Source organism: Lissotriton vulgaris, chromosome 4_1, assembly GCF_964263255.1.
Source record: "Lissotriton vulgaris chromosome 4_1, aLisVul1.2, whole genome shotgun sequence".
Taxonomy (NCBI): Eukaryota; Metazoa; Chordata; class Amphibia; order Caudata; family Salamandridae; genus Lissotriton; species Lissotriton vulgaris.
In genome coordinates, this window is record NC_141691.1 from 903,177,863 (window position 1) to 903,202,455 (window position 24,593).

Below are 24,593 nucleotides of genomic sequence, written 5' to 3' on the forward strand. Positions count from 1 at the left end.
TTTCCGTTGGATAATAATTTGCAAATATTTCTTTTTTTACCCAGACTGCCCAGACTGTGCTGGTGGTTGTCATCGTTTTTGGAATATCATGGCTGCCGCACCACGTGATTCATCTCTGGGTCGAATTCGGCGCTTTCCCGCTCACACAAGCCTCGTTCCTCTTCAGGATAGCGGCGCACTGCTTGGCGTACAGCAACTCGTCCGTGAACCCCATTATTTATGCCTTTCTCTCTGAGAACTTCCGAAAGTCCTACAAGCAAGTGTTCAAGTGCCAAATAGGCCATGTCTCACCACAGAATGACGCAAAAGAAACTAAAAGTCGCTTGGACACAACAGGAGCCTCGACCAACTGTACTCACGTTTGAAAATGGTGCATGGATTCCTGTCAAAGTCGGTTTCAATCTCAAAGAACTCTCTGTGAAACAAAGCACAACATTCACCAAAATCATTTGAAACAATCACTGCAAATATTCTTCAATAAAGTTTTTTTGGGGGCTGAGCCTTCTTGTGTTAAGAAACAAGAAAATAGTAGACTATTATATATAGAAATTAATGGTTGTTAAGATTGAACTCGTCCATGGTCCCCGTATGAGGCACACGTGGTGAAGGGAAAAGCAGTGTAGTTAGTTATAGAGCAAAATCCCTTCATTGTGCTACTGATACACATGCCATGCTGACATACATTGTGTATACCTCTCTGCGCATTGGCAATGACACATGCCAAGAATGGCTCGGTAACCAAACTGTATTCCTTGTAACAATGATTCCAAGTGTATCTAGCATTATTTTTGATTGTTTGCATTGTAAAAGTGCTTTGAATTTAGGATCACGTCGAAAAAACTCTGCTCCAGCAATGATTCTGGTGTGATGTGCTTGTTTGTAGAAACTGCTAAGCTGCATAACTCAATGTGGGCGCTCTTTTTTGACTCAATGTGGTAGGTTTAGAAAGCTACAACATGATCCATTTTCTTGAGGCATATGGATTCCTATAGGTGTTGCTAGACAAGTAAATCAGATACTGCATGTAAAATCAATACTCCATTTCTCTAAAGATACGTTTTTGTGTCTACACCTATGTAACATGAAGTGCACCAGCACAACATGATTTTGTACCAGCGCAGTGACATTTGCGCCCAAAGCCAAAACCGAATGAACATTAGCACTAAGCCACGTTACATAAATGACATTGTATGTTATTTGATGCAAACGCCAATTCAAAAACGGCAATGGATTACCTTGCACTGCTGCAAAATCATCAGGCGACAGTGCACAGTTGCTAGCCACTTGTGCAGGTCTTTATTTGAGAGCAAAACTCACCTTTAAATGTAGAACAATGGCATTCCAATGATTTCACAAAATTTACACAAGTAAGCATTTCGTGTTTTTTTGTCGAATAAAGTTACTACTTTCTGTACTTTCTGTCTGCAGAATGAATTCGTGTGGCATGAATGTAATAAGTAAGGGGATAATTACGGGGAAGAATCAGCAGTGATGGGAGGGAGGTGTTACAATGGACTTGAGTAGGTTGGGGAAGAGGGACCTTACAGTCGCATGATGGCGACTCAAGAGAGTAATTCACCTGAGTTCACTCCTCCAGCCACAAATTGTGGCAGCTTGTTCTGCAATGACTCTTTTGATTAAAGAGTCTTGTCTTTGTCCCATTCCCTTAGAATCTGTAGTTTCGGGCAAGGCTTATGATGTTTCAAGGTTTTTCTTGCAGTTTGACTTCGCTAGAAATAAGTACAGATGTATGCAAAAAAAAGGCCCAAAACTGAGTCAGCGATGAAGCAATGTGAGTTTGCTAATGAAACATGCCTCAATGAGGACATTTAGGGGCCTTTTTACGAAGTTAATCACGCAATGCAATGCAGGGCTGTGCTGCCTAAAAGGGGAAGGACAGTGATGGGCTGCGTTTAAGGCAATACGGTGCATTCCTGCGCTTTCCAATGTGCTGGCGCGAAATGGACTGCCTAGAACCAACGCAGACACCCTTGCACCATGATACAAGGGTGCTGGTGTTGTATGTAGGATTGTTTATGTGCAGGAAGGGGCACTTTCCTGCACAAAACCAATCCTGGGAGGCATATTTCTTTTTTAGGTCGAGCTTAGTGGCAGCGCACATGTGCTGCTCTGTAAGACTTGTAGTGGAGTATGGAATAGAAGCCCGGCACACTCTGCCCATATTTGCCATTGGCTAGTGTCAGTGTCTGTCCTAAATGCTGGCTTCTGATTCGGAAATAGGCTCCTTAGTACCGCCTCCTCTTTATTTGTCACCTCCCATGGCGACTGGTCCCTTTACTTTGGTTGGTACACAGTACCTATTACTTAGACTACGCGCAATATTTTCTTTATTTAGTTTCTCTTACTGCAGGCACGACGTGCAATAGTGCCTTCTTTACTCCCCCCCACCCGCCCATGTCCATGCTTCTCCCTCCCCGTCCCCCTCCCGCCCCTCCCATTGTCCATGATGACTTGCATTGGCAATGCAATAGATCTCACATTTACACGAGTTTGAGCTACTGGCATTGTATATGACAATGCCTTTTATTTATATTTTGGTTTTTAATGCAGCACACGTAGAAAGTGAAAGAAACAAGGAGAAATGTAGATATTTTTCCTAGTTATGCCTCCCCTGGGAAGATGCATCTTTTTGGCACATATCAAAATTTACCAACACTGGTAAATCTGGGAATGCATCAAAAACCATGGCAGTTGCTTGGGAACATGAAAGTAACAAAAAGGGGGAGTGAGAGAAAGTTTATTGGATACGTTCTCCCTATCAGTACATGCATAAACAGTAAGAATCCAACTTTGAATAGAGAGTGTTCCCTACAGTGGTGGGGAGCACACAGTGTGTGTAAAATACCCCTCACACACCAAAAGGACCCTTGGTGTCATGCTTCATCATTGGGGTCTTCGCACCCCTCTACTGGATGCGGCGTGCTGCGACCTACGGCTACGCGGGAGCACTTACTTTTGTATCTATGTGTCGTGCAAGTGAGTGTTTCAAAATAATATAATGTGCGTGAGTGGTGGGGTTATCAAGTGAGTGATAGTAAAGATTTAAAAGGACCTGGCTAGTGGGGTAGACAACATTTTTTTTAATGGGCCCCCAGGCTGGTACTACTAAAAACGTGAAGTTGGAGGTATTTATGCAATATAATGTGCATTACCTCCTGTGTGCATCGACATGTTTCTGTGAGTAATTTGGGATTCTAAAAATGCATATTCCTTACAGGTAGCAGTTTGGTACGACAACCCCTACGATAAGAGGCTCATGAGGCATTCCAGATGGTCTAGACAAGTATGAACTAGCCAACTTATCAGATCAAACCCCTGACATAATTATGACACAGAACCTGAATTATCCTTAACAATTAGAGCGTGTGTTTTATGTTTTTTGTATGTATGTCTTGTATGTGGTATTTTTGTACAGGGCACGACATCACGGATAGTATGACACCATGTGTCTAGTGATAGCAGCCCACACTATATATAAATTTATATCTTTTTTACATGTCACCGTACCTCCCAAACTATGGGGTCACCAGACCACTATTTTTTCCTTTCAGGTTTTGCAAGTGGCAGAAACCATCGACTTTCAAGTTGTAGGTACATTTAGCCTGCATTACATTGCACCTTTCTATAACTATCCCAATTTTTTTTGTAAAGATACGTGAGTAGGGTAGGGGATTTGTGCACCCTGTCCTGAAGATGGAGTTTACACTCCAAAACATGTCAACGCACACAGGAGGTGATGCACATTATATTGCATAAATACCTCCAACTTCACGTTTTTAGTAGTACCAGCCCGGGGGGCCATTAAAAATTATTTTTTGTCTACCCCAGGAGCCAGGTCCTTTTTAATCTTTACTATCACTCACTTGATAACCCCACCACTCACGCACATTATATTTTTTGGAAACCCTCACTTGCACCACACATAGATACAAAAGTAAGTGCTCCCGCGTAGCCATAGGTTGCAGCACGCCGCATCCCGTAGAGGGGTGCGAAGACCCCAATGATGAAGCATGACACCTAGGGTCCTTTTGGTGTGTGAGTGGTATTTTACACACACTGTGTGCTCCCCACCACTGCAGGGAACACTCTCTATTCAAAGTTGGATTCTTACTGTTTATGCAGTTGCTTGGGAACACCCACACAACACCTATGCCTTCCCGTGGCAGAGTAATGTAACACAGAGATTTGTGCTGCATTGTGTTACCCCAGATTTATGTAGCTACTCGGCCACTCAAAGTGACTTCATAAATCTTACTTGAGGTTTGAATTGTGTATGTACCACTTTGCATGGTGCAAACACAGCACAAACCTCCTGGTAAATAGGCCCTTTGGGCCTCAATTATGAGTCCGCTCGTCACTTTTACGCTACCGGTGCGTCACTTTTTGTGACGCACCAGCAGCATAAAAAATGTGCCTTGTTGCACTATATTTACAAAGGGACGCATCTAGGTAGATGTGTCACTTTGTAAACCCCTGCGCTACATTATACCTACACCAGGTATAATGTATGCAGGGGGGGCATTCTGATGCAAGAAAGGGTCATTGAAGTGACGCAGTGAAATCTATAACATTTCACTGTGCCACTTCTGTGGTATTGGGTTCTCCAGGCCTACATATTCCGCAAAACCCGCTACACCATAAAACAGACGTTGGCACGGAAACTGGAAAATGCAAAAGACAAGTTTCTTAAGACCCCATGGGGTGGTGGTACATTCCTACAACACCCTTCGGCAATGCAAGAAGTATCACACCGAACATCGGTGCGAGACCTCTTTTATACAGTTTTACAGTAATAAAAAGAGTAGGCGGAACACATTGCTCAGTTTAGGTACATATAAGGTCATTTTGAAACACAGCCAACTCATGGGAGGAGTTATAACACTACTGGTCAGTTTTCGAGAACATTCCTAAGTGATGACTGTCCACTAGTACAGAGGGTTAGACTACGCATGTGCAAGCTTGACCAGTACTAAAAATAGCCTGTTGCTGGGCAAGTTAGGTGGTCAGTGGTACAGAGAAAGGACAAAAGGGCATGCTGACCACGAGGCAGCACGTTCATCTAAAATGGACGCCAGTGTTTTCAAAATGGCCTCCGAACACTATAGTCAAGGTAAGGGGAAATTCGTGTAGCAAAGCTTAACGCTAACCCGATCACCGTCAAATTACGACAGACGACCCTTTTAGCGTTTAGCTGAAGCTACCTCATAGTGAACATAATCAGGATATTCATCATCAATATTAATTGACATAATTTTTTCTACTTCTCTATGGATCATTTGTTCATTCTTGACAATTGCTCGTTTTGATGGAATACAAGCAGAAAGGCACATGGAACATAACATAGGGCCACATTGGATACACAAACATAGAAACAATAATAACCCAATAACTATACATAGGATCGTTAATAGTTTCCAGCCCCAAGTACTAAGCAGTGTCCAAAACCAACCCGAAAGTGTCCAAGTGCCATTATCAGGATGTATCTCAGCAGCTATCTTGTGTAATTTAGAAATAGCATCATATACAGAAGGTGAATTATCCGGCACGAACACGCAGCAACTACTTCTGATAATGCGGCATGCACCCCCACGATCAGCTAACACTACATCTAGAACCATACGGTTCTGGAGCGTCACAATTCTGGTAATTTGAAGTTCCTCAGTCACGTTCCCTAGAGCAAAAACTGTTTCATTAGCAACAGCTTCCACAACACCTGTCAACCATCTTATTTTTCTGCTATTTAGGCAGCACCAACAAAGGAAAAGAGGCCTAAATTAAAATCAACATATTGCTGCAGGGAGGTGTCTGTCTGATCGATTTCATAAATTGCCAATGTTCTCTTCCCTCTATTTAATATGAAATCATGATATAACACAAAGTCGTTATGATACATAGGTGGGGCAATAAACATAGGAGGTAATACAAAGGATATATAACATGTTCCTAACCATCCTATAGGGAGACGGTGATAACCTTTATTTCCACAAATGAAGTAAGTATTTCATGAAGCCACAAAGGTGATACCATTTGGAGTGTCAAAGGTGAGAGTAGTGTTTCATTCACTTCTTCCTACTGGGATTGTACCTTTATTACGGACACATAGATCGGCTTTTGTATCAATGACTGTGATCATATGCAGGCTGGACATATTTACATTCCTTTGATTAGAATAAATTCGAGGCGAGGATACATTATCTGGTCGATATTCTTCCCATTCGAATTTAGTTCCTTCAGCTTGCGGATAACCATCTCGATCATTAAAACAAATCCTATTTAGCCGGAAAAGTAGTCCACCTTTTGTCGGCCATCTTAAAGGGAACAGGAGGGTGTACCAAGCATTACAAGAACCATTGTGAGAAAATGGGAGAGGAATAAGCGGAGTGCCTCCTTTCTTTTGATGTCCAGGCAACATTCCACACACCCAGCAGTTCTAAGTGTTCGTCATATTATGGGTGTGATGCAAAATTTGAATGAAACTGTTATTCAGATAAGTCTGTCTATGTCGTTCTTCGTGATGGGGCAAAGTAAAATGAAAATGTTCAGATGGAATTGGGGTGGTAGGCAATAAATGTTCTCTTGCCGGTACCTTTTTCACACAAAATGCCACCCCACTTTTTTTTGGTTAGCTCTTAGTTATAAGCAACACATCAACCTTAGTTAGATATGTTAGGTATATTTATTTTTACCTTTTCTTTCAAATCTTTTTTCAAAAAATTCTTAGATTACATGTCAGAGAGAGAACACAACAAATATAACATATATGTACATCAACTTAAACACAACATTTACCAAGAAAAGAAAACATCATTACATCAAAATACATTCACTATACACAACAAAGCATCTATATCTAATTCAGACTGTTCCAAAAGGCAAGTCACAATTCCTAGCCTCATTAGCCATCAGTGATTTGGAATATCAGGAACAGTAGTAGACAAAGTCACAGTTAAAAAGGAGATATCACGACACATTAATTCTACGAGTCAGTGATTATTGATATTGTTAAGTTTTTATCTCCTTTCTTGCCGACGCGTTTCGAACTCCATACAGAAGTTATGGGTTTTCCTCATGGCCTTGTCACTTCTATCTTAATTGTAGCCGTGGTTATCCTATGTCTGGTTCTGGGTCTTTTGAGCTGCAGTCTTAAACTGTCTTTTAGGTCCGTGTATGGGCGTCTCCCTATGGCACGGTGATGCTTTTTGACCCCTGCAACCAGATTGACAAGAGTGTAGGCTCAGTAAACATTGCCTGTCATTACTGTTGCAGCGAGGGATCCTACAACCGGCACCCGATTACTGTTGCAGCGAGCGATCCTACAACCGGCACCCGTTGCACTGGCAACAAAGCTGCTTAGAATTTGGTTGCAGTGTACTCTGGACTTACTTGCTGCTTGTACATGACAAAGTGTACATTTCAAGTGTATGATACCGGAGGACAACACAAGAGTAATTACGCGGTACACTCAACCAGAGTCCGGAGGACCGTGTGCAAAAAGTTGATCATGGAGTGAGTCGCTCCCGAAGCCCGCGGTGCACCAAACGAGGTCAAAAAGAATCACCGTGCCATAGGGAGACGCCCATACACGGACCTAAAAGACAGTTTAAGACTGCAGCTCAAAAGACCCAGAACCAGACATAGGATAACCACGGCTACAATTAACCCCTTCGCTGCTCATGATGAGCTCAGCTCGTCATGCAGTACACTGGTCGTGTGTTCATGACGAGCTGAGCTCGTCATGAACAATGGGAAATCTGGAGTAACAGCACTCAAGGGGAATTGCCTTAGCACTGATGTGGTTAAGATAGAAGTGACAAGGCCCTGAGGAGAACCCATAACTGCTGTATGGAGTTCGAAACGTGTCAGCAAGAAAGGAGATAAAAACTTAACAATACCAATAATCACTGACTCGTAGAATTAATGTGTCGTGATATCTCCTTTTTAACTGTGACTTTGTCTACTACTGTTCCTGATATTCCAAATCACTGATGGCTAATGAGGCTAGGAATTGTGACTTGCCTTTTGGAACAGTCTGAATTAGATATAGATGCTTTGTTGTGTATAGTGAATGTATTTTGATGTAATGATGTTTTCTTTTCTTGGTAAATGTTGTGTTTAAGTTGATGTACATAGTACATATATGTTATATTTGTTGTGTTCTCTCTCTGACATGTAATCTAAGAATTTTTTGAAAAAAAATTTGAAAGAAAAGGTAAAAATAAATATACCTAACATATCTAATTAAGGTTGATGTGTTGCTTATAACTAAGAGCTAACCAAAAAAAAGTGGGGTGGCATTTTGTGTGAAAAACGTATATATAAGGTCCAGCCTTTCCCACAGCCCAAGGACCTAACTCCTTTACACTAAAAAACTCTTGCCGGTACCAGCATTTCTACCACCCAGGCTATTACCGCTATCACCACGATGGTCATAACAAAAAGTACTGCACCAATAATTCTCTTATTCCGCATCGTAGAAGATGCCATAGTTCAAAGTACAAATATCTCAAAAGAAAGCAACTAAAAAATAAAAATATGAGTGCTGAGCTCCGAGGTAGCCGTTGGTTTCTTCTCCGAGATTCAAGATGGGTGTCGCTACACTTGGCAGAACTGATCCCCTCCCTTGATGTTCCCGGCTTCCGTTTCACAAACCTGAAGCGGTAACTCAACCAGTCTCGCACAAAACAACTGCTTTTCTTGGCCGCAAATTGTATCTCTCTCTACCAGAGACAGTGTGGTCCGGGAAGGCTCCCTCCAATTCAGTAGACGTAACAGCTGGGCTCTTCTCCTCATCCAAGATGTCTCGATAATCAGACAGCACAGTTGGGCTCACCAGATCCGGAGAGACACGACGACAATGAGTCGAATGCACCCATCGTTTCCTATTCGTGACTCGCACAGCCGTTCGTGTCGCGAGTAGCACTTGCTCGGAGCCACGCCACCTCGGCTCCAAGCTGCTGGTTCTTTCAAAAGTTCGGACCATCACATGGTCGCCAGGACAAAGATTATGAGGCTCTCCAATAGAGTTGTCGGGGAGCGCTTCTCGAACCCGTTGATGAATAGAAAGAAAATAATTTCTTAATCGTGCCAAATAATCGTTCATCATTATACAAGGCACATCATGTAACAATCGAGGCTTAGGAACTCCCCATACATTCATAGGCCTTCCAAACACCACTACATAAGGTGTGAGGCCAGTTCGGGAATGGGGCACTGATCTAATGGATAGCAACACCTGGTGGCAGAGCATCCGGCCATTTCAAAGACGTGGATGCCACGATCTTTGCTAGCTTCAATTTCAAAGTAGCATTGTACCTCTCCACCAGACATGCTGACTGCGGATGGAATACAGCATGGAATTTTTGCTGAATTCCTAATCCCTTCATGACGTATTCCACAATTTTCCCAACAAAATGAGGACCATTATCGCTCCACAAAAATGTACAAACACCATAGCGCGGGAAGTACTCTTTGAGCAACACCTTAGCTGTTGTCAGCGCTGTATTATCCTTCGTGAGGAAAGCCTCAATCCATTTACTGAAAGCACACACCACCACTAAGACATACTTAAGGTTATTGCAACGCTCAAGCTGGATGTAATCCATTTGTAGTATTTCGAATGGTGCAGTAGGTGGAACAAACCCTCCTTTCAGAGTATACGTCCCTTTAGCAGGATTATACTGCAAGCATATCAGACAGGTCTGCACTAATCTTTTGGCCGTATTGGCAATCTCAGGATGCTCCCAGACTCGCGTAAGCAATTTAGTAATTGCAAGAGCTCCAACATGTGCCAATCCATGTGTCATTTGAACCATTGCTTTCAAGTAAGCTGCAGGCAATTTCCATCTCTCCATATCTTTGCTTCTCCAACAACCCTCATCATCCAACACTCCCTCTGTTGCCCAGGTTGCGAGTTCTGCTTCAGACGCTGATTTCTGAATGTCTAATATCTCCTCTCTAGCATCATGCCATCGCTCAGCCTGCGATTTCACTACATACATTGGCGAGGTATTTCGTAACATAGCAGTTTCCCTCGCTATGCAATCTGCAAAGGCGTTTCCTTGTCCTACTTTGTCTGTCACTTTCTTATGTGCACTGCATTTAATTATCGCCACTTTCTTTGGACATAGTAACGCATTTAGGAGATCACGCACTAATTCTCCGTGCATAATGTGTACTCCATGTGAAGTCAAAAACCCTCGCTCTCTCCAGAGTAGGCCAAAATCATGCGCTACTCCAAAGGCGTACCGGCTATCAGTGTAGATGTTTACACATAAACCAGCGCTCAATTCACATGCTCTTGTTAGAGCTATCAATTCCGCTGCTTGGGCCGATTTCTGTGGTATTCGTGCTTCTTCTACCACTGTCTTAAGTGTCGCGATCGCATATGCTGCAGAAGTTGTACCATCTGGCAACCTCAAACACGATCCATCAACCCACAGTTCCCCATCCACATCTGGAAGTGGCGTATCCTGTAAGTCAACACGACCCTTTGTTTGTTCTTCAGTCAGGAAAACACAATCATGTTGTTCTTCCTCTTGGCCCTCAGCAACTGGATACGACAATAAAGTAGCAGGGTTCAGAGTAGCGCATCTCTTTAGTGTGATATGTGGCGCCAGCAGTGTTAGCTCATATCCTGTTAAGCGTGCACTCGTTAAGTACTGAGTTTTCGTTTGGTTTAGCAGAGCGTCTCCTGCATGGGGGACTAACACCAACAATTTGTGTGACAAAACTATTCCCTCACTCTGTCATATAGCCACTGCTGTTGCTGCAACTGCTCGAAAACACCCAGCTAGTCCTCGTGCTACAGGGTCAAGCACCTCTGAAAAATACGCGCAGGGCCTCTGGTTATCCCCTTGTGCCTGTACCAAGACTGACAATGCGCACCCATCCCTCTCATGTACATATAATGTAAAAATCTTCGTATAATCTGGTGTACCTAGCACTGGTGCCGATCAAAGGGCTTGTCTCAATGTGTCAAAAGCATTCTGACATTCATCTGTCCATTCAAGAGGGATTGGTGTAGTTTTAGACAACAATGCTAACAAGGGTTTTATAATGTGTGAGAACCCCATTACTCTCTGCCTACAAAAAGACCTTAGACCTATGAAAGCACGAACATCTCTCTGAGTGCGGGGGACTGGTGTATCTAAAATCGCTTGGATTCGATCAAATGTCAATGCACGTCCCTCCTTAGACAAAAGATGACCGAGGTAGGTCACCTTTGGTCTACAATATTGAAGCTTTTTCTTCGAAACCTTGTGATTATTGTTAGCAAGAAAGGAAAGCAATGCAAGACTACTCTCTTCACATTGCTCCTGCGTGTCTGCTGCAAGTAAAATGTCAACGACATTTTGAATGAGAGCCACTCCAGGCTGTAAATCAAAAGAATCAAGCTGTCTTTTTAAAGCCTGGCTATAAATGCTAGGACTTTCTGTATAGCCTTGAGGAACTCGACAAAATCTACACGATTTATTATTTAATGTGAAGCCAAATAGATATCGACTATCAGGATGAACGGGAATGGAAAAGAAGGCATTTTCAGGTGAATCACGGTGAACATGGTGGCTGTGGGCGGAATCAAAGTAAGTAAGGTGGTAATATCAGACACCACCGGGTATTGGGGCACTACTATCTTGTTAATTTCTCTCAGATCAATGATAAATCGATAGGATTTTGTCATCAGTATCTTTCTTCAAAATCGGAAAAATAGGGCTGTTTCAGACATTACAGGGGACTTCCTCCACTACGCCTGCAATATTCAAATCATGTACAATATGCGTTAAGGCAACTTCACCTTCCCTGGAGATCTTATACTGTGGTACACGAGGCAGAGACGCTCCCTCCTTTACAGTGATTCGAATAGGAGGGATAATCATCTGTCCCACATCCGTGTCTGAAGTAGCCCATAACGTTCTTGGGAGAGAGGCTAACGCCTGAATTTCTTGCATGGAGCACAATCTCTCTACATCTGGGTAATTGTCATTCAAAATAACCCGCACTCCTTCAGGAGTGCAGTGTATGGTAGCTCGGAAATATTTAAGCATATCTATTCCCATAATATTGTCTGGTGTGTTTGGTGACAATAAAAATGGGCCCGGACCAAAGAATCTGTCAATGTAAAATGTAAGGGGTTGTGACAATGGGCTAAGAGAGGGTGTTCCATCGAACCCTATCGATGTAATCATTTCGCCAGACAGGGGAGCCCTTGGAACCAAGTTTTTAGACAGAGCACTATGAGTAGCTCCTGTATCAACCAGGAACTGATCAGTAGAACCCAGAACGCCCGCTGATAAATATGGACCTCTTTGATCTACTGGTACTTCAACCGATTCCACACCCCATCCTACACAATCCTATGCATGTACATAGTCCCGAGACTCTGCATGTTCACCCTCCGCTATCTGATACTGATTCCGTCGATCGAAAGTATTATCATCAACCTGACCACGACCCCTTGCTTCAAACCTGCCACGATCAATTGCTCCACCCCTCGCTCCTGAATAACTATTCCGTGTCCTTCCACCTCCTCGACCACGCTGATTACGCTGTTCCCGAAGCACCGGGCAGTCTGAGGCCCAATGTCCAAACTTTTTACAGTATGCACACTGATCCTCAGAAATGTTAGTACGACCGGAAGACGTACCTTATGATCCACGCCTACCTCTATCATTCCCTCTTGGCTGTGTAGCATAAACCTGAGCCAACATCACTTTCGTCTTTAATTCCTTCGCTTTCTTATCAGTACTCTCTTTAGCCTCCAATTCCTGTCGTTCATAATACTGAGCCATAGTCAGTAAAGAAGCAGGGGTCGCCGTGGTCCAGGAACTTTCACTAGTCTTTAAACGTTTCGCAATCTCCGGTAGGAGATTCGCTACATACTTGTCAACGAACAAATGCCTACCCGTATCTTCTGTTAATAACTGCCCACTGTAGTCATGAAATGCTTCTTCAAAACGTGAGAAGAAGTCAGAAACCGACTCATCTGCCTTCTGTTTACAAGAGGCTAGCATGGTCCAATCAATCTTTTTAGGGGGAACAAGCGTTTTTAATTTATTCAAAATAGCCGTCAGGAGATCTAAAATTAATTGACATGGCTTACATGCAGGCTCCCTATCTAAATCAGCTTGGACTAAAGTTTTCCAATCCGCCCCCAGGATCGCTCGATCATCGAACTTACGAATCACCCTGCACATATCAGGAGGCAATATTAACCCAAAGAAAAGGTCAATATCAACTAACGTCATAACACACAAAGAAATAGCCCCTTCCACTCCTTCATAGAAAGCTGCCGGATTCTTACGGGGGTCAGGCAAAGCATTTTTAAGCGCCATAACATCTGCTCTATTCCACGGTGTGTAAACCCAATTATATACAAAATAACCCTTTGCATCCACAGAAATTTTATCATCACTTGTACTTTGCCCTTTAGGAGGGACATATAAAGGTGCAGCTTCACGCATAGGCATAACATGAACTGCAGAACTCTTATCTGCTCCAAAGATAGAACACTCTTTGAATTTCTCCGTCGATCCCGGCGCAGGCGCGTCTGATGCTTTTCTTGCCTCCCGTAATCTGGACGCCTCATCCCTTAGCTGGACCAACCGCTGAAAAAACCGATCTGCATCTGCAATAAAAAAAAGACCTTTACGCATATCCTCGCGACCAACTGATACATCCTTAGGCTCCAAATCATCAGAATACTTTCTAAATCGGTCTACAACTTCCTCTCCAAACTGGCTCAACTGGACCACTTATGCATATGGCCATCAATCTCTGAAATAGTTACGGCATTTAAATTAAGCTTCCGAGCAAAACTACGCAATTCCGCAGCTTCACCAGCACTTAGCCTAGTACGACTACTCCCTTGATCATCTTCGTCCGAATCCGCAGCTGGGGCCGTAGGTGGAACATACGGAGGCGGGCAATGATCTAATAATGAAAAATCATCAGTTTCATTAGTAAGGACAGTATAAAGAGGACGTTGAATAGGAAATTGACCATTTGTTTGCAAATTACGTTCCCGTGCCTCCCTATCTTTCTTTTCTTGCAACTCTTTCTCCTCCAGCTGTAAAGCCTTATCCCGAGCAGCCTTCCGCTGCTCTTTGTCTGCCAAGGCTAATTCACGCTTCATTCGTTCACGCACCGCTTTCTCCCACATACGTACACAATCAAACATATCTTGTCTAGATCTGCGCTGAAACAAACATTGCTCCACATACTGAACCTTTCGTAAATCAAACGACCCATGCAGTGGCCATTGCAATTCAGGATCAGATTTGGTATATTTATGCCACAATGTACTGTATAAAATAGGGGGAATGCCAAATTTAACGTACATTTCGCGATTAGGTGTCCCCTCTGGGGGAGCCGGCTAAGATTCATTTAATCGATAATTGCTACCTTTTCCAAAACAGCACATTCCTCGGAGTGTGCTTAAAACGGGCATGTCAAAATATCACGACAACGTGATATTACAAAAATGGCACTTAATATACTTCACACAAGGTGTGCAGTTCAAACAGATACAAAGTTAGAGAAATATCTCCACACTGCCCGCCTATGTGAAGTGCACTGCACATATAGCTCAAATCATAGAACCAAATGTTAGTTAACTCAAAACATATTCAAAAAGCCACAGTAAGCGTCCGTAGACTATCTTACCAATCACAAGCTTACCAAATTCTCAACTATCCAGGTTCCAACTGCAAAGTTCTTTAATCGAATCAGCCAAACCGGCACTGTACGACACTCGAGCAATCAGGATTTCAGTCAAAGACCGGCGCCACCGGGAAGGTCAGATCAGAAGGAAAGGAAAAAGCACCATGGGTGCCAAGACTCGGGTCACGCAGTGGCAGCGTACGGGTCCATGGCGAGTTTCCAATCCTTCATCACGACCCCACCTTCGGGCATCCGAGTTGCCGATGAGTCCCTTCGTGGTCGCCAATTTGTGGTATTGGGTTCTCCAGGCCTACATATTCCGCAAAACCCGCTACACCATAAAACAGACGTTGGCACGGAAACTGGAAAATGCAAAAGACAAGTTTATTAAGACCCATGGGGTGGTGGTACATTCCTACAACACCCTTCGGCAATGCAAGAAGTATCACACCGAACATCGGTGCAAGAGCTCTTTTATACAGTTTTACAGTAATAAAAAGAGTAGGCGGAACACATTTGCTCAGTTTAGGTACATATAAGGTCATTTTGAAACACAGCCAACTCATGGGAGGATTTATAACACTACTGGTCAGTTTTCGAGAACATTCCTAAGTGATGACTGTCCACTAGTACAGAGGGTTAGACTACGCATGTGCAAGCTTGACCAGTACTAAAAATAGCCTGTTGCTGGGCAAGTTAGGTGGTCAGTGGTACAGAGAAAGGACAAAAGGGCATGCTGAGCACGAGGCAGCACGTTCATCTAAAATGGACGCCAGTGTTTTCAAAATGGCCTCCGAACACTATAGTCAAGATAAGGGGAAATTTGTGTAGCAAAGCTTAACGCTAACCCGATCACCGTCAAATTACGACACTTCTAGGACACAAATGTGTCAATTTCTTACGCCTGCCTCAAAGCAGCTAAGGCTCGGGAGATCAATATGCTTTCCTAAGCGGACGACACACAGTTGCTATTCACCTTTTCCAAAAACCCCAGTCAAGACAAACTGAGGTTTCAGGAGGATATCATGGTAATCTCAGAATGGCTGGCAGCAAACTATCTTCAACTTAACTCTTCTAAAACAGAGGTGCTTCTGTTCGGTAGAGACTCGCATAAATGAGATGACCAATGGTGGCCTGATGCACTGCTCCCCAGCCCAAAAACTCAGTAAAAAACGTAGGCGTCCTGATGGATTACTCCCTCTCCTTTGAATTGCATGCAAAAAAAGTGTCAGGCACTTGCTTTGGCCACTCACGTGGGCTGAAACCCATTTTAGGTTTTTTTCACTGCACCCATTCACCAGGTGATCATTCAATCAGTAGTCTTGTCTCGTCTGGACTACTGCAACTACTGCAATGGACTCTTACTGGGCACAAATAAAACGGTCACGAAGAGACTGCAACGGGCACAGAATGCTGCTGGCTGCACGCTGTTTGCCCTCCCTAAACATTGTCACACCTCCCACCTTTTGCATCGTTTACACTGGCTCCCGGTTGAACAGAGAATTCATTTTAAAACTCTCTGTACCCTTCATAATATCCTATTTCATCAGGGTCCCCAGATTCTGCAGGGTCTATGCTCTTTATATGTTCCGACTTGAGCTCCTCGCTCTGCTGATTTGCACTTAGCTTGCGCTCCCAGGGTGCGCAGGAGCAGAGCGGGCGGACGCTCTTTTAGGTCTCTAGCTCCTGCCATTTGGAATTCTATTCCAATCACGGCCCGCCGCACCCAGAATCACTTGGCTTTCATAAAACAGATTAAAACCTGGCTATTTTCTTCCATCTAGCCTGGGCACTCTTGCCTGTGGCACCTGCAGCAGTCATTTCTGGGATGTCCTTTTCCTTGCTTTCTCCTTCACCTCTGCTGCCCGTTCCGCTAGCGCTGGGACGCACCATTGCTGGGGTAGCCATGCGCTCTATAAATCACCTTAACATAACATAACAGCAGGCGTAAGACTGATGCAGGCCCTTTCCCATGGGGCTTGCCCATGTGAAAGGACACATTGCTGGAGTTGCGTCACTTTTGTGACACACCCTAGCAATGCGTCAATTTTGCACCCTACAGATACGTCCGAAATATTGACGTATCTGTAACTCCTTGCGCCATGATGCGTCATACTGTAAATATGACGCATCCTTGGTGTAGTGAAAAGTGACGCATCGCTGTTTTCACGCAGCGATGCGTCACTTTTATAAATGAGGTCCTTAGTGTTCATGGGTCTCTTTTATAGTTTGGAACATGGGCCTCCAGAATGCTGTGGGGCCACCTCTGCTGCAGTCCACCCACCAAATTCAAGGTTTGTTGCTGGTGCATTGGTATATTTTGTGTTAAAGTACATGGAGCACTTTTGGTAACACATTAATGGCTTTTATTTACTTATTTTTTTAACTTTTATTATTGAATTTTTCAAATGTGTCAAAACATAAAACAAGGCATGAATACTCAAGTCACATTGCATAGCAATCCACATTGGCAGCGCAGGGTATGCCTGGAGCAGAGCGTCTATGTTGATCAAATCTACACATATGTGTGAACGGACAAGGCACAAAGACAAGCCAGAAGCAACAGAACAATTCATAGGGTTACACATAATTGACACAAGCCGTATATCGGTCAATGCTCTATCTCGGGTGCTTCGTACAACAGAATCCCATCCTCCTCCTCTTCCCCCACCTCCAAACCATAAAATTTGATCCACGGAGCCCAAATTTTCCAAACCTTTTTAGGACAGCCCCTGGATTTATTTGTCACTTGTTCCACAACCATGTATAAGCCCAGCCCTGCCAGCCATTCATCGATAGTAGGTATTGTGGAACCCCCTAGCATTTAGCTATATCCTAAGACAAGTTTGCGCCTCGGGATGTCTACCTCTTTTGGAATTCCCCGAAGGAGAAACGTTGGCTCCAGTTCGATTTGGACTTCCAATATAAGATGGAGCTCACACACAATCAATTCCCAATAAGCCTGTATCTCAGTGCACCCCCATAGGTATGCATGAACATCCTCAACTCAGTATGACATTGAAGATACTCCGGGCTCTCTGATCTTTCTATTGCGTGCAATTTGGCTCTGTCAAAATATGTGCGGTGTAATATTTTATATTGGATGAGGCGTAATCTTAATTTAATTCCCACTTCCCTTGGATGTATTAGGGCTGTTTCCCAATCAATTTCTTCTAGCTTTCCAGTGACCCTTTCCCATTTTGCATGAAGTGGGCCCAGTCTGTCGGGCATATTATTGAGTAGTGTTTTGTAGTTAAAAGAAAGAGCTTTAGCCTGGATTTCCTCTTGGAGGAGACAGCCTTCTAGCGGGGCACACTCCGGCAGCGTCATACCCGCCAACCACTCTGCCCTTCAGGCATGCTGCAAACAAAGGTATGCGTATGTCTGAGTGTCGTGTAGCTGGTACCGATCATGAAGTGCGGACAAGGAGGTTAATACACCAAGGTCAAGGACATCACCAATTTTAGTGATCCCAATCAGATCCCACTGCCCAAAGCTACTCAAGTTTCCAATCTCTTTCAGCCTAGTCCCTTCCTACATGGGGTTTCCCTGATGAATTTTTGATCACATTTCATTTGTTGCTCTGCACTCTTCCATGCCTCCAACGTTCTCTGGGTCGCCTGGAGTAATCTACTACATCCCTTGCCCCCAACCAGAAAGTGAAGTTGGGAGTGAGCTCTAAACCGCAGCCTTTCGAGCCTATATGTTGGATGGTCCCCAGGCGCATGGATCTATTCATTAATGGCAATAAGGTGAGCTGCTCTGTAGTAAGACCGAATGACTGGCAAAGCCAACCCCCTATTATGTATGTATGTATGTATTGCGACTTATATAGCGCACGTATCGCCCGAAGGCATCAAGGCGCTTGCCTTGGGAACCCGTCCAGGCTTTTCCCTGTGAGATAACCCCTACTGGGCATCCCCAAGGTGAAAGCCAGGCATCCCGCAGCGGGTGGGCCGCCATAGTGGAGATTAAGCAGCTATTGCCCAGAGTTGCAGCGTGGGACCCCATGATTAGAATAGGCACCGAGGCAAGAATTATCGAGTCCGTGGACATTTTTGGGTTCAGGACCCTGCCGCGTCAGGAATTGAACCCTGGTCCCGGGCCAGACCTCTGCATCAGGGTCTGCCGCTCTAATCAGTGAGCCACACTTCTCCACTGGGATATATAGGGATTCCGCTGCAGAGTTGAAAATGCAATACGTGTATGAGCCGCGTCCCAGTGGAGTAAATGTAACTCACTATCAATGTCCTTAAATATCAGATACAGAACCTTAATGTAAGTATTCTGTGGTATGTAAAGCAACTGTGGAAGTGTTACCATTGTAAACATGGCAGCCCTGCCCATAATAGTGAAGGGAAGCTTCCGCCATCTCTTAACACCTTCCTGAAAGTTTAACCCTTTCGATGCTGACGGGTGTCGTGTGCTGATGACGAGCTGAGCTCGTCATGGTGCCACTAAAATGGCATTTTCCAGCACAGGGGGGGGAAAACGCCCAGCAGCCATGTGGTTAAAAAGACCCGCCAAAAATTACGAACCAGACTGTGGTTTCGTCTTAAGTAATGTAGAGACCAAGATAAGAGAATTCTTCTGTTGACCAGTGGGAACAACTAGGGAAAGTCTGATTCTCTACCATGCCCCCCACTGGGTACAGGGTGAACTTAGACCAATTAATCCTGTAACCCGCATGATAGCCATTGGCTTCAACTATTCGCAGGATTTGAGGGAGTGTCTCCGCTGGATTCATCACAAACAACAAAAGATCGTCTGCATATAACAATATACGTTCTTCCGATATCTGTCGGGAATCATCGACAAAGCCACCCAGCCTAGGAGAGGCCCTAACAACACAGGCCAGGGGTTCCAAAGTAAGTGCAAACAACAAAGGAGTGAGTGGGCAACCCTGCCAAATTCCCCGTCGAATCGGCCAGGGTTCGGAAAAACACAGTTGACCCTAACTCTAGCCTCAGGCGCATTGTACAATTAAGCCACCCACTCCTGGAATCCCGAACCAAAGCCGAACTTCTATAAAACATTTCTCATAAAGGGCCAATGGATGTGTCAAATGATTTTTCGTCATCTAGTGAGAGCAGCAAATGAGCCTCCTCCCGATCCCTGACCACATCCATCCAATTAGCTACTCTTGGTAGGCCCGTTTCGGCATGAAGGCCGTCTGGTCTCCATGTATCAACGAGGGAAAACATTGTTTACACCGCATGTGTTACAACACGTGTCATTACAATGCATTTTTTACATCGCAAAATCCATTACACCGTATGTCATTACACCACATAATCCACTACAACGCATTCCCCAAAGTAACGCCCCAGCGGAGTTAGAATAGTAATTGTGTTGTAATGGATTATGTGTTGTAACAACATGCTTTGAAATGGCACGTGTTGTAATGGATTTTGCAATGTAAAAAATGCGCTGTAATGACACACGTTGTAACACATGCGTTGTAAAGTGTCATATTCATCATAGAGGCATAGCGGAGACGAGGCGCGTCCCCAGAACAGTGGCCAGGATTTTGGTTTCAATGTTTAACAGTGAGATGGGTCGGTATGACCCACAATCATCCGGGGGCTTCCCCTCTTTGGGGATCACAACCACTGTTGCCAGCCAGTGGTCCCCCGGTAGTATTCCTTCTTCCTTAGAGGCCTGGAACATCTTAAGTAGGTGCCGAGCCAGCAGAGAACTATACCCTTTTAAAAATTCCCCCGGAAGGCCGTAAGGACCCGGTGTCTTCCCTGCCATTAGTCGACCAATGGCCTTTGTGACCTCTGTTGAGTGAGATCCTCCTCACGCTTGTCTCTCTCCTCAGAGACCAAACAGGGGAGCTCAACCTCCTCAAGGTATTGAGAAATGTGTGCCTCGGAGGCTTGCATCTGGGCTGCATATAGATTCGAATAATATTGAGCAAATGCTTCCACAGTGTCCTGATGCAAGGTATAGGTACTGCCCTGCTCTGTGATTGACAAAACCCATCCTGACTCCTGCTCCTTCCTGCTCAACCACGCTAATAATTTACCTGCTCTGTCACCAGTCTCACACAATCTACCTTGAACTGCGAGTTGATATGCCTGTGCCTCTTTAGTGATGAGCGCTTGATATTCCTGTTTAGTGACATCCACCTGCCGGTGTGCATGCTCACGCAGGGGATGGGGACTCCCCTCAAGTTCCAGCAACCTACGTTCCAGCTCCAGTGTCTCCTGAAGTTCCCATCTGTTTTTGTGAGCTATAATATTTTTGGCTCTATCCTGTATCACAGTTTTAATTGCCTCATAAAGAGTTAACACGGATTGCATGGAACACTCATTTTCTTTAAAATAAATGTCAGTGTGGGAGGGCGGGCTTGATAAACAGGCGAGGAGGCTGAATATATTTTCTAAGAAGGAATGGTTTATTAACAGTCGCAATGGTATTGTCCAGAACAAAATGACTTTCTTATTCGTCTTCTTCTAGGTTTTCTCCTGACGCACCGAGTGAGAAAGATGTTCTGGGCTCCTCTTCACTCTTGGTGGGGTCTCCCAGGAGGCTCATAGAAGGAGAGATAAAAATAGAGCTGTCAGCCACTCTGTTTTTAGGGTGTTATGTGTGACCAGTCACCACACCGGGGAGTTAGGGAAAATGCATTCGGGAAATGTGCACCGGTTAAAGAAAAGAGAACCGCAATTCCCAAGTTATCATATGGCAGGGCATTAATATGACTGGATGAAAAAGGTGTAGAAGATAAAGAATAGAAGCAAAGGTCGGGCTGTGGTTTAGAAAGATTTAGGGTGGTTGTATTTCACTACTACTGGCAAAAAAACAAATGACCTTTACTTATAGCGGCTTGCTCTAAGCATTGGTAAATGTGCAAAACAGGTATTGGTGCGTGGTCTCATAGGTAGCGTGGCACAGGGTAACAATAGCGAACCAAAACACAGGGTAAGTCTATGCAGCGTGACCCGTTTTCCTTCCCTCCCCTAAATACGCCTCCCGCCTTCACCTCCCGAGTCCCCGGAGGCGGCACCACTCACTGGCTCTGCCACAACTCTCCAGAGTTGCGGCCATTCACTAGCTTCCTCCGACGGACACCACCACTCTTCTGTCCACTGCTATTCGATGTCTTTGTCTTCTCCTTGACCGACTTCAGGTCCCACGAACTCCTGGATTCCCGCGTTGTCTTCCTTCGGCGTCCTTCGGCGTCCTCACTTCTTGCTCGTTCCTCCTCCTTGTTGGTCAAAGACAACTGCTTCCTGCGTTCACCCATTTTCATTGGCCTGACCTGTTCACTTCCTGGTTCGTTTCCACCCACTTCCGGGTGGGGTACGGGATCTTGCTGTGGGGAGATATCACATGGGGAGAATAATTGATGGTTACGGGTCGCCACCCCCAAGTTCCAGGGTACATCGGACCGTTGAAGATCCACAGAATTTTCAGGATCTAAAACCCTACAGGTACGAGCGGGGTCTCCTCTCCCACAGTCAGTGTCTACCCTAAGTTCTGCCGCAACTTGTTCATCCCTCAGTGCCTAAGCGTTCAGCCTCCAGGTTCTGACTCTTTGTCATTCCCCCACCCGTAGGTCCATTGACTTTTCACGTCAGCGCTGAGAATCCATCAACCGCCATTGTGTAAGGCGTATCAAAGCCTCCCGCACCCATCCAGGCCCCCCAACACAGCCTGCGCCATGCCAGTTTGCCTTAATGTCAGTATTCATACAACTTACCAAAACAAAACAAACTCCTCCATCACACTGAACACATAGTCTAGAACAGTTAGCAGTGTCCATCTTACACCTCTACCCACAATCTGCAGTCACCCCCATCACCCCCAAATTCGTCAACATGACAACACTGGTGCAGGTAAACCACCCAGAATTCTGTAGCTCGCCCCCCTCATACTCAACTATATAGCACTACAGAAAGAGACAACCCACTGTATAATTCCCTTTCCCGTAGCAAAGGTTCTGAAGGTCCTTTATGCCTCGGGGACAGTGCAGCGTCTCTGGGAGGGCAAATGGCCCCACCACTTCATTCCTCCTCGCCATTGTTTGGGTGCTGCAACGAGCTAGAGTCCCCACCCAGGAGAACCGGGCCTGAGGCCTCCAATTGCTGGATATTTTCCAAAAGAGCGAGTGGAGCATCCAAAAGTCGGGATTTGAGGTTCTCCGAGTGAGAAGAGTCTCCATGACTACTAGACATCATAGAAGTTCTTCATGCGCATTCCATGGCTGTATCGTCGTCTGAATCCAATATGGTGGATTTGCAATCCTTGGGTCTCAGGGATCTCCCCGGAGTGCTCCCAACAGAATTCCGGGGTTTGAACATTCGTCTCCGCCTCTTCACTTGAGGCCTTTTCCAACCAAGACTGGGCTGCTTCGTGGTGGACAGGTGAGCATTAGAAGAAAACCCACTTCGTAGCCAAGGCCATTCCTCGATCCAGGACCACGTCTCCTCTGGTGACGGGAAGAACTGCGTGGTACCCTGGAAGATAACTTTGAATTTTGCCGGGAACAGAAGCATATATTGGATCCCAAGAGCACAAAGTTTCACTATTATAGGGTCAAAGGTGTGTCATTATTTTTTAACATCACGCAAATAATAATCCGGGAAGACCATCACTCTTGTGTTCTCATATTGGATCTTATTTGAGAAAAAGGAACTGTAGCAAACAAATTATGTCTTATACGCCATTTCCTATAGGGTGGACTTCTGTATCAACACAATGTACACAACAACATGAAAAAGCAGACAATAGCTAACTAGTTGTTATAAAAATATATTCTGTTTATTTGTTTTTTCTTAATTTGCCTTCATTTAAATATATTTGATATCATTTTTAACTCAATGTGATCAACAACAAATAAGGAAAAACCATACAGAAAAAAACATAAATCAATATCAAATGACAAGTTGGTTAGAGGGCTATTGAAGTTGGCAATGCGGTGAGTTGGAAAAGTACGCGCGTTTCGGCTACTGCCTTCATCAGGAGACCGTCATTTGCGACAAAACAAAAAAAGGGAAAACACTGGAAAAAGTATAAAGAATGTCTCAAAACTCCCAGGCGGGTGCACCACCACCTGCTCGGTCACTTCAGTGACTGGTGTGGTACATTAATGACGAGGAGAGACAGGATTAGGTCAGGATATGAATTCGGGCCTGAACTAAGGACGTTGACATGAACTCACACCCATTTTTATATAGAAGATTTTTTTTAAAAAGTTTATACTACATTGTTTTATATATGTATGGTCCACGTTTATGATTCTCCTGAATCGAATAAAGTTATTTGAACTGAACTGATTTGGAGCCACGGAGCTTGCAGCAAGCGCAGCTACCCAGCCATGCTATTGACCATGCCCCCTAAGGCTTTCATTTTGACAACTCAGAAGTTACCCCTTTTTATAAATAAGGCAGGGGAACTGAGATGTTGGTGAACACCAACGGATTTTTAGCAGCTGCCCTTTTACCATCCACCCTCAAATAATGCACCTTGGGCCAAATGTATCAAAGGGTTTTACCCATTCTGTTTCTATGGGAAAATCTGTTCATATTTATGGCTCTTTATCTTTTGTAGTGACAGCAGACTCATCTTCTTTGTGTCATACTGGGAGAGACTGGCTTCAGAGAATGGCCTCAGTATGGCTGGAACTGCATTCAATTGAGGGCTCAAATCAAGTTGCCCACTTGTACCGTAGACTGTCTTGCAATCTTCCTCTGTCATTTTGCTGATATTCAGCTTCTTTTGTGACTTCTATTTTATTTCACTATTTCTATTATGTTAATATTAGGATTGGGGCTGCAAACTTGAGATTTGTGGAACTGGTAGCTTGCACAGCTGCTGCATGTATGGGTTTATTATCTTGGGACCCATGTGGATAATCAATGATCCAGGAGGAACAATTTCAGCACTAAGCTGGGGTAATAATG

At 44.4% G+C, this 24,593-nt stretch overlaps 1 protein-coding gene across 1 annotated transcript in view; it reads left to right on the forward strand.

Moving 5' to 3' along the window:
• GALR1 (galanin receptor 1) overlaps nucleotides 1-2,411 on the forward strand; it is a 658,006-nt gene extending 655,595 nt beyond the window's left edge. The window contains exon 3 of the mRNA XM_086965186.1: nucleotides 45-2,411. Coding sequence (XP_086821312.1) covers nucleotides 45-365 — 321 coding nt within the window. The 3' untranslated portion in view covers nucleotides 366-2,411. The remainder of the gene's footprint in view (nucleotides 1-44) is intronic.
• The last annotated feature ends 22,182 nt before the right edge of the window (nucleotides 2,412-24,593 follow it).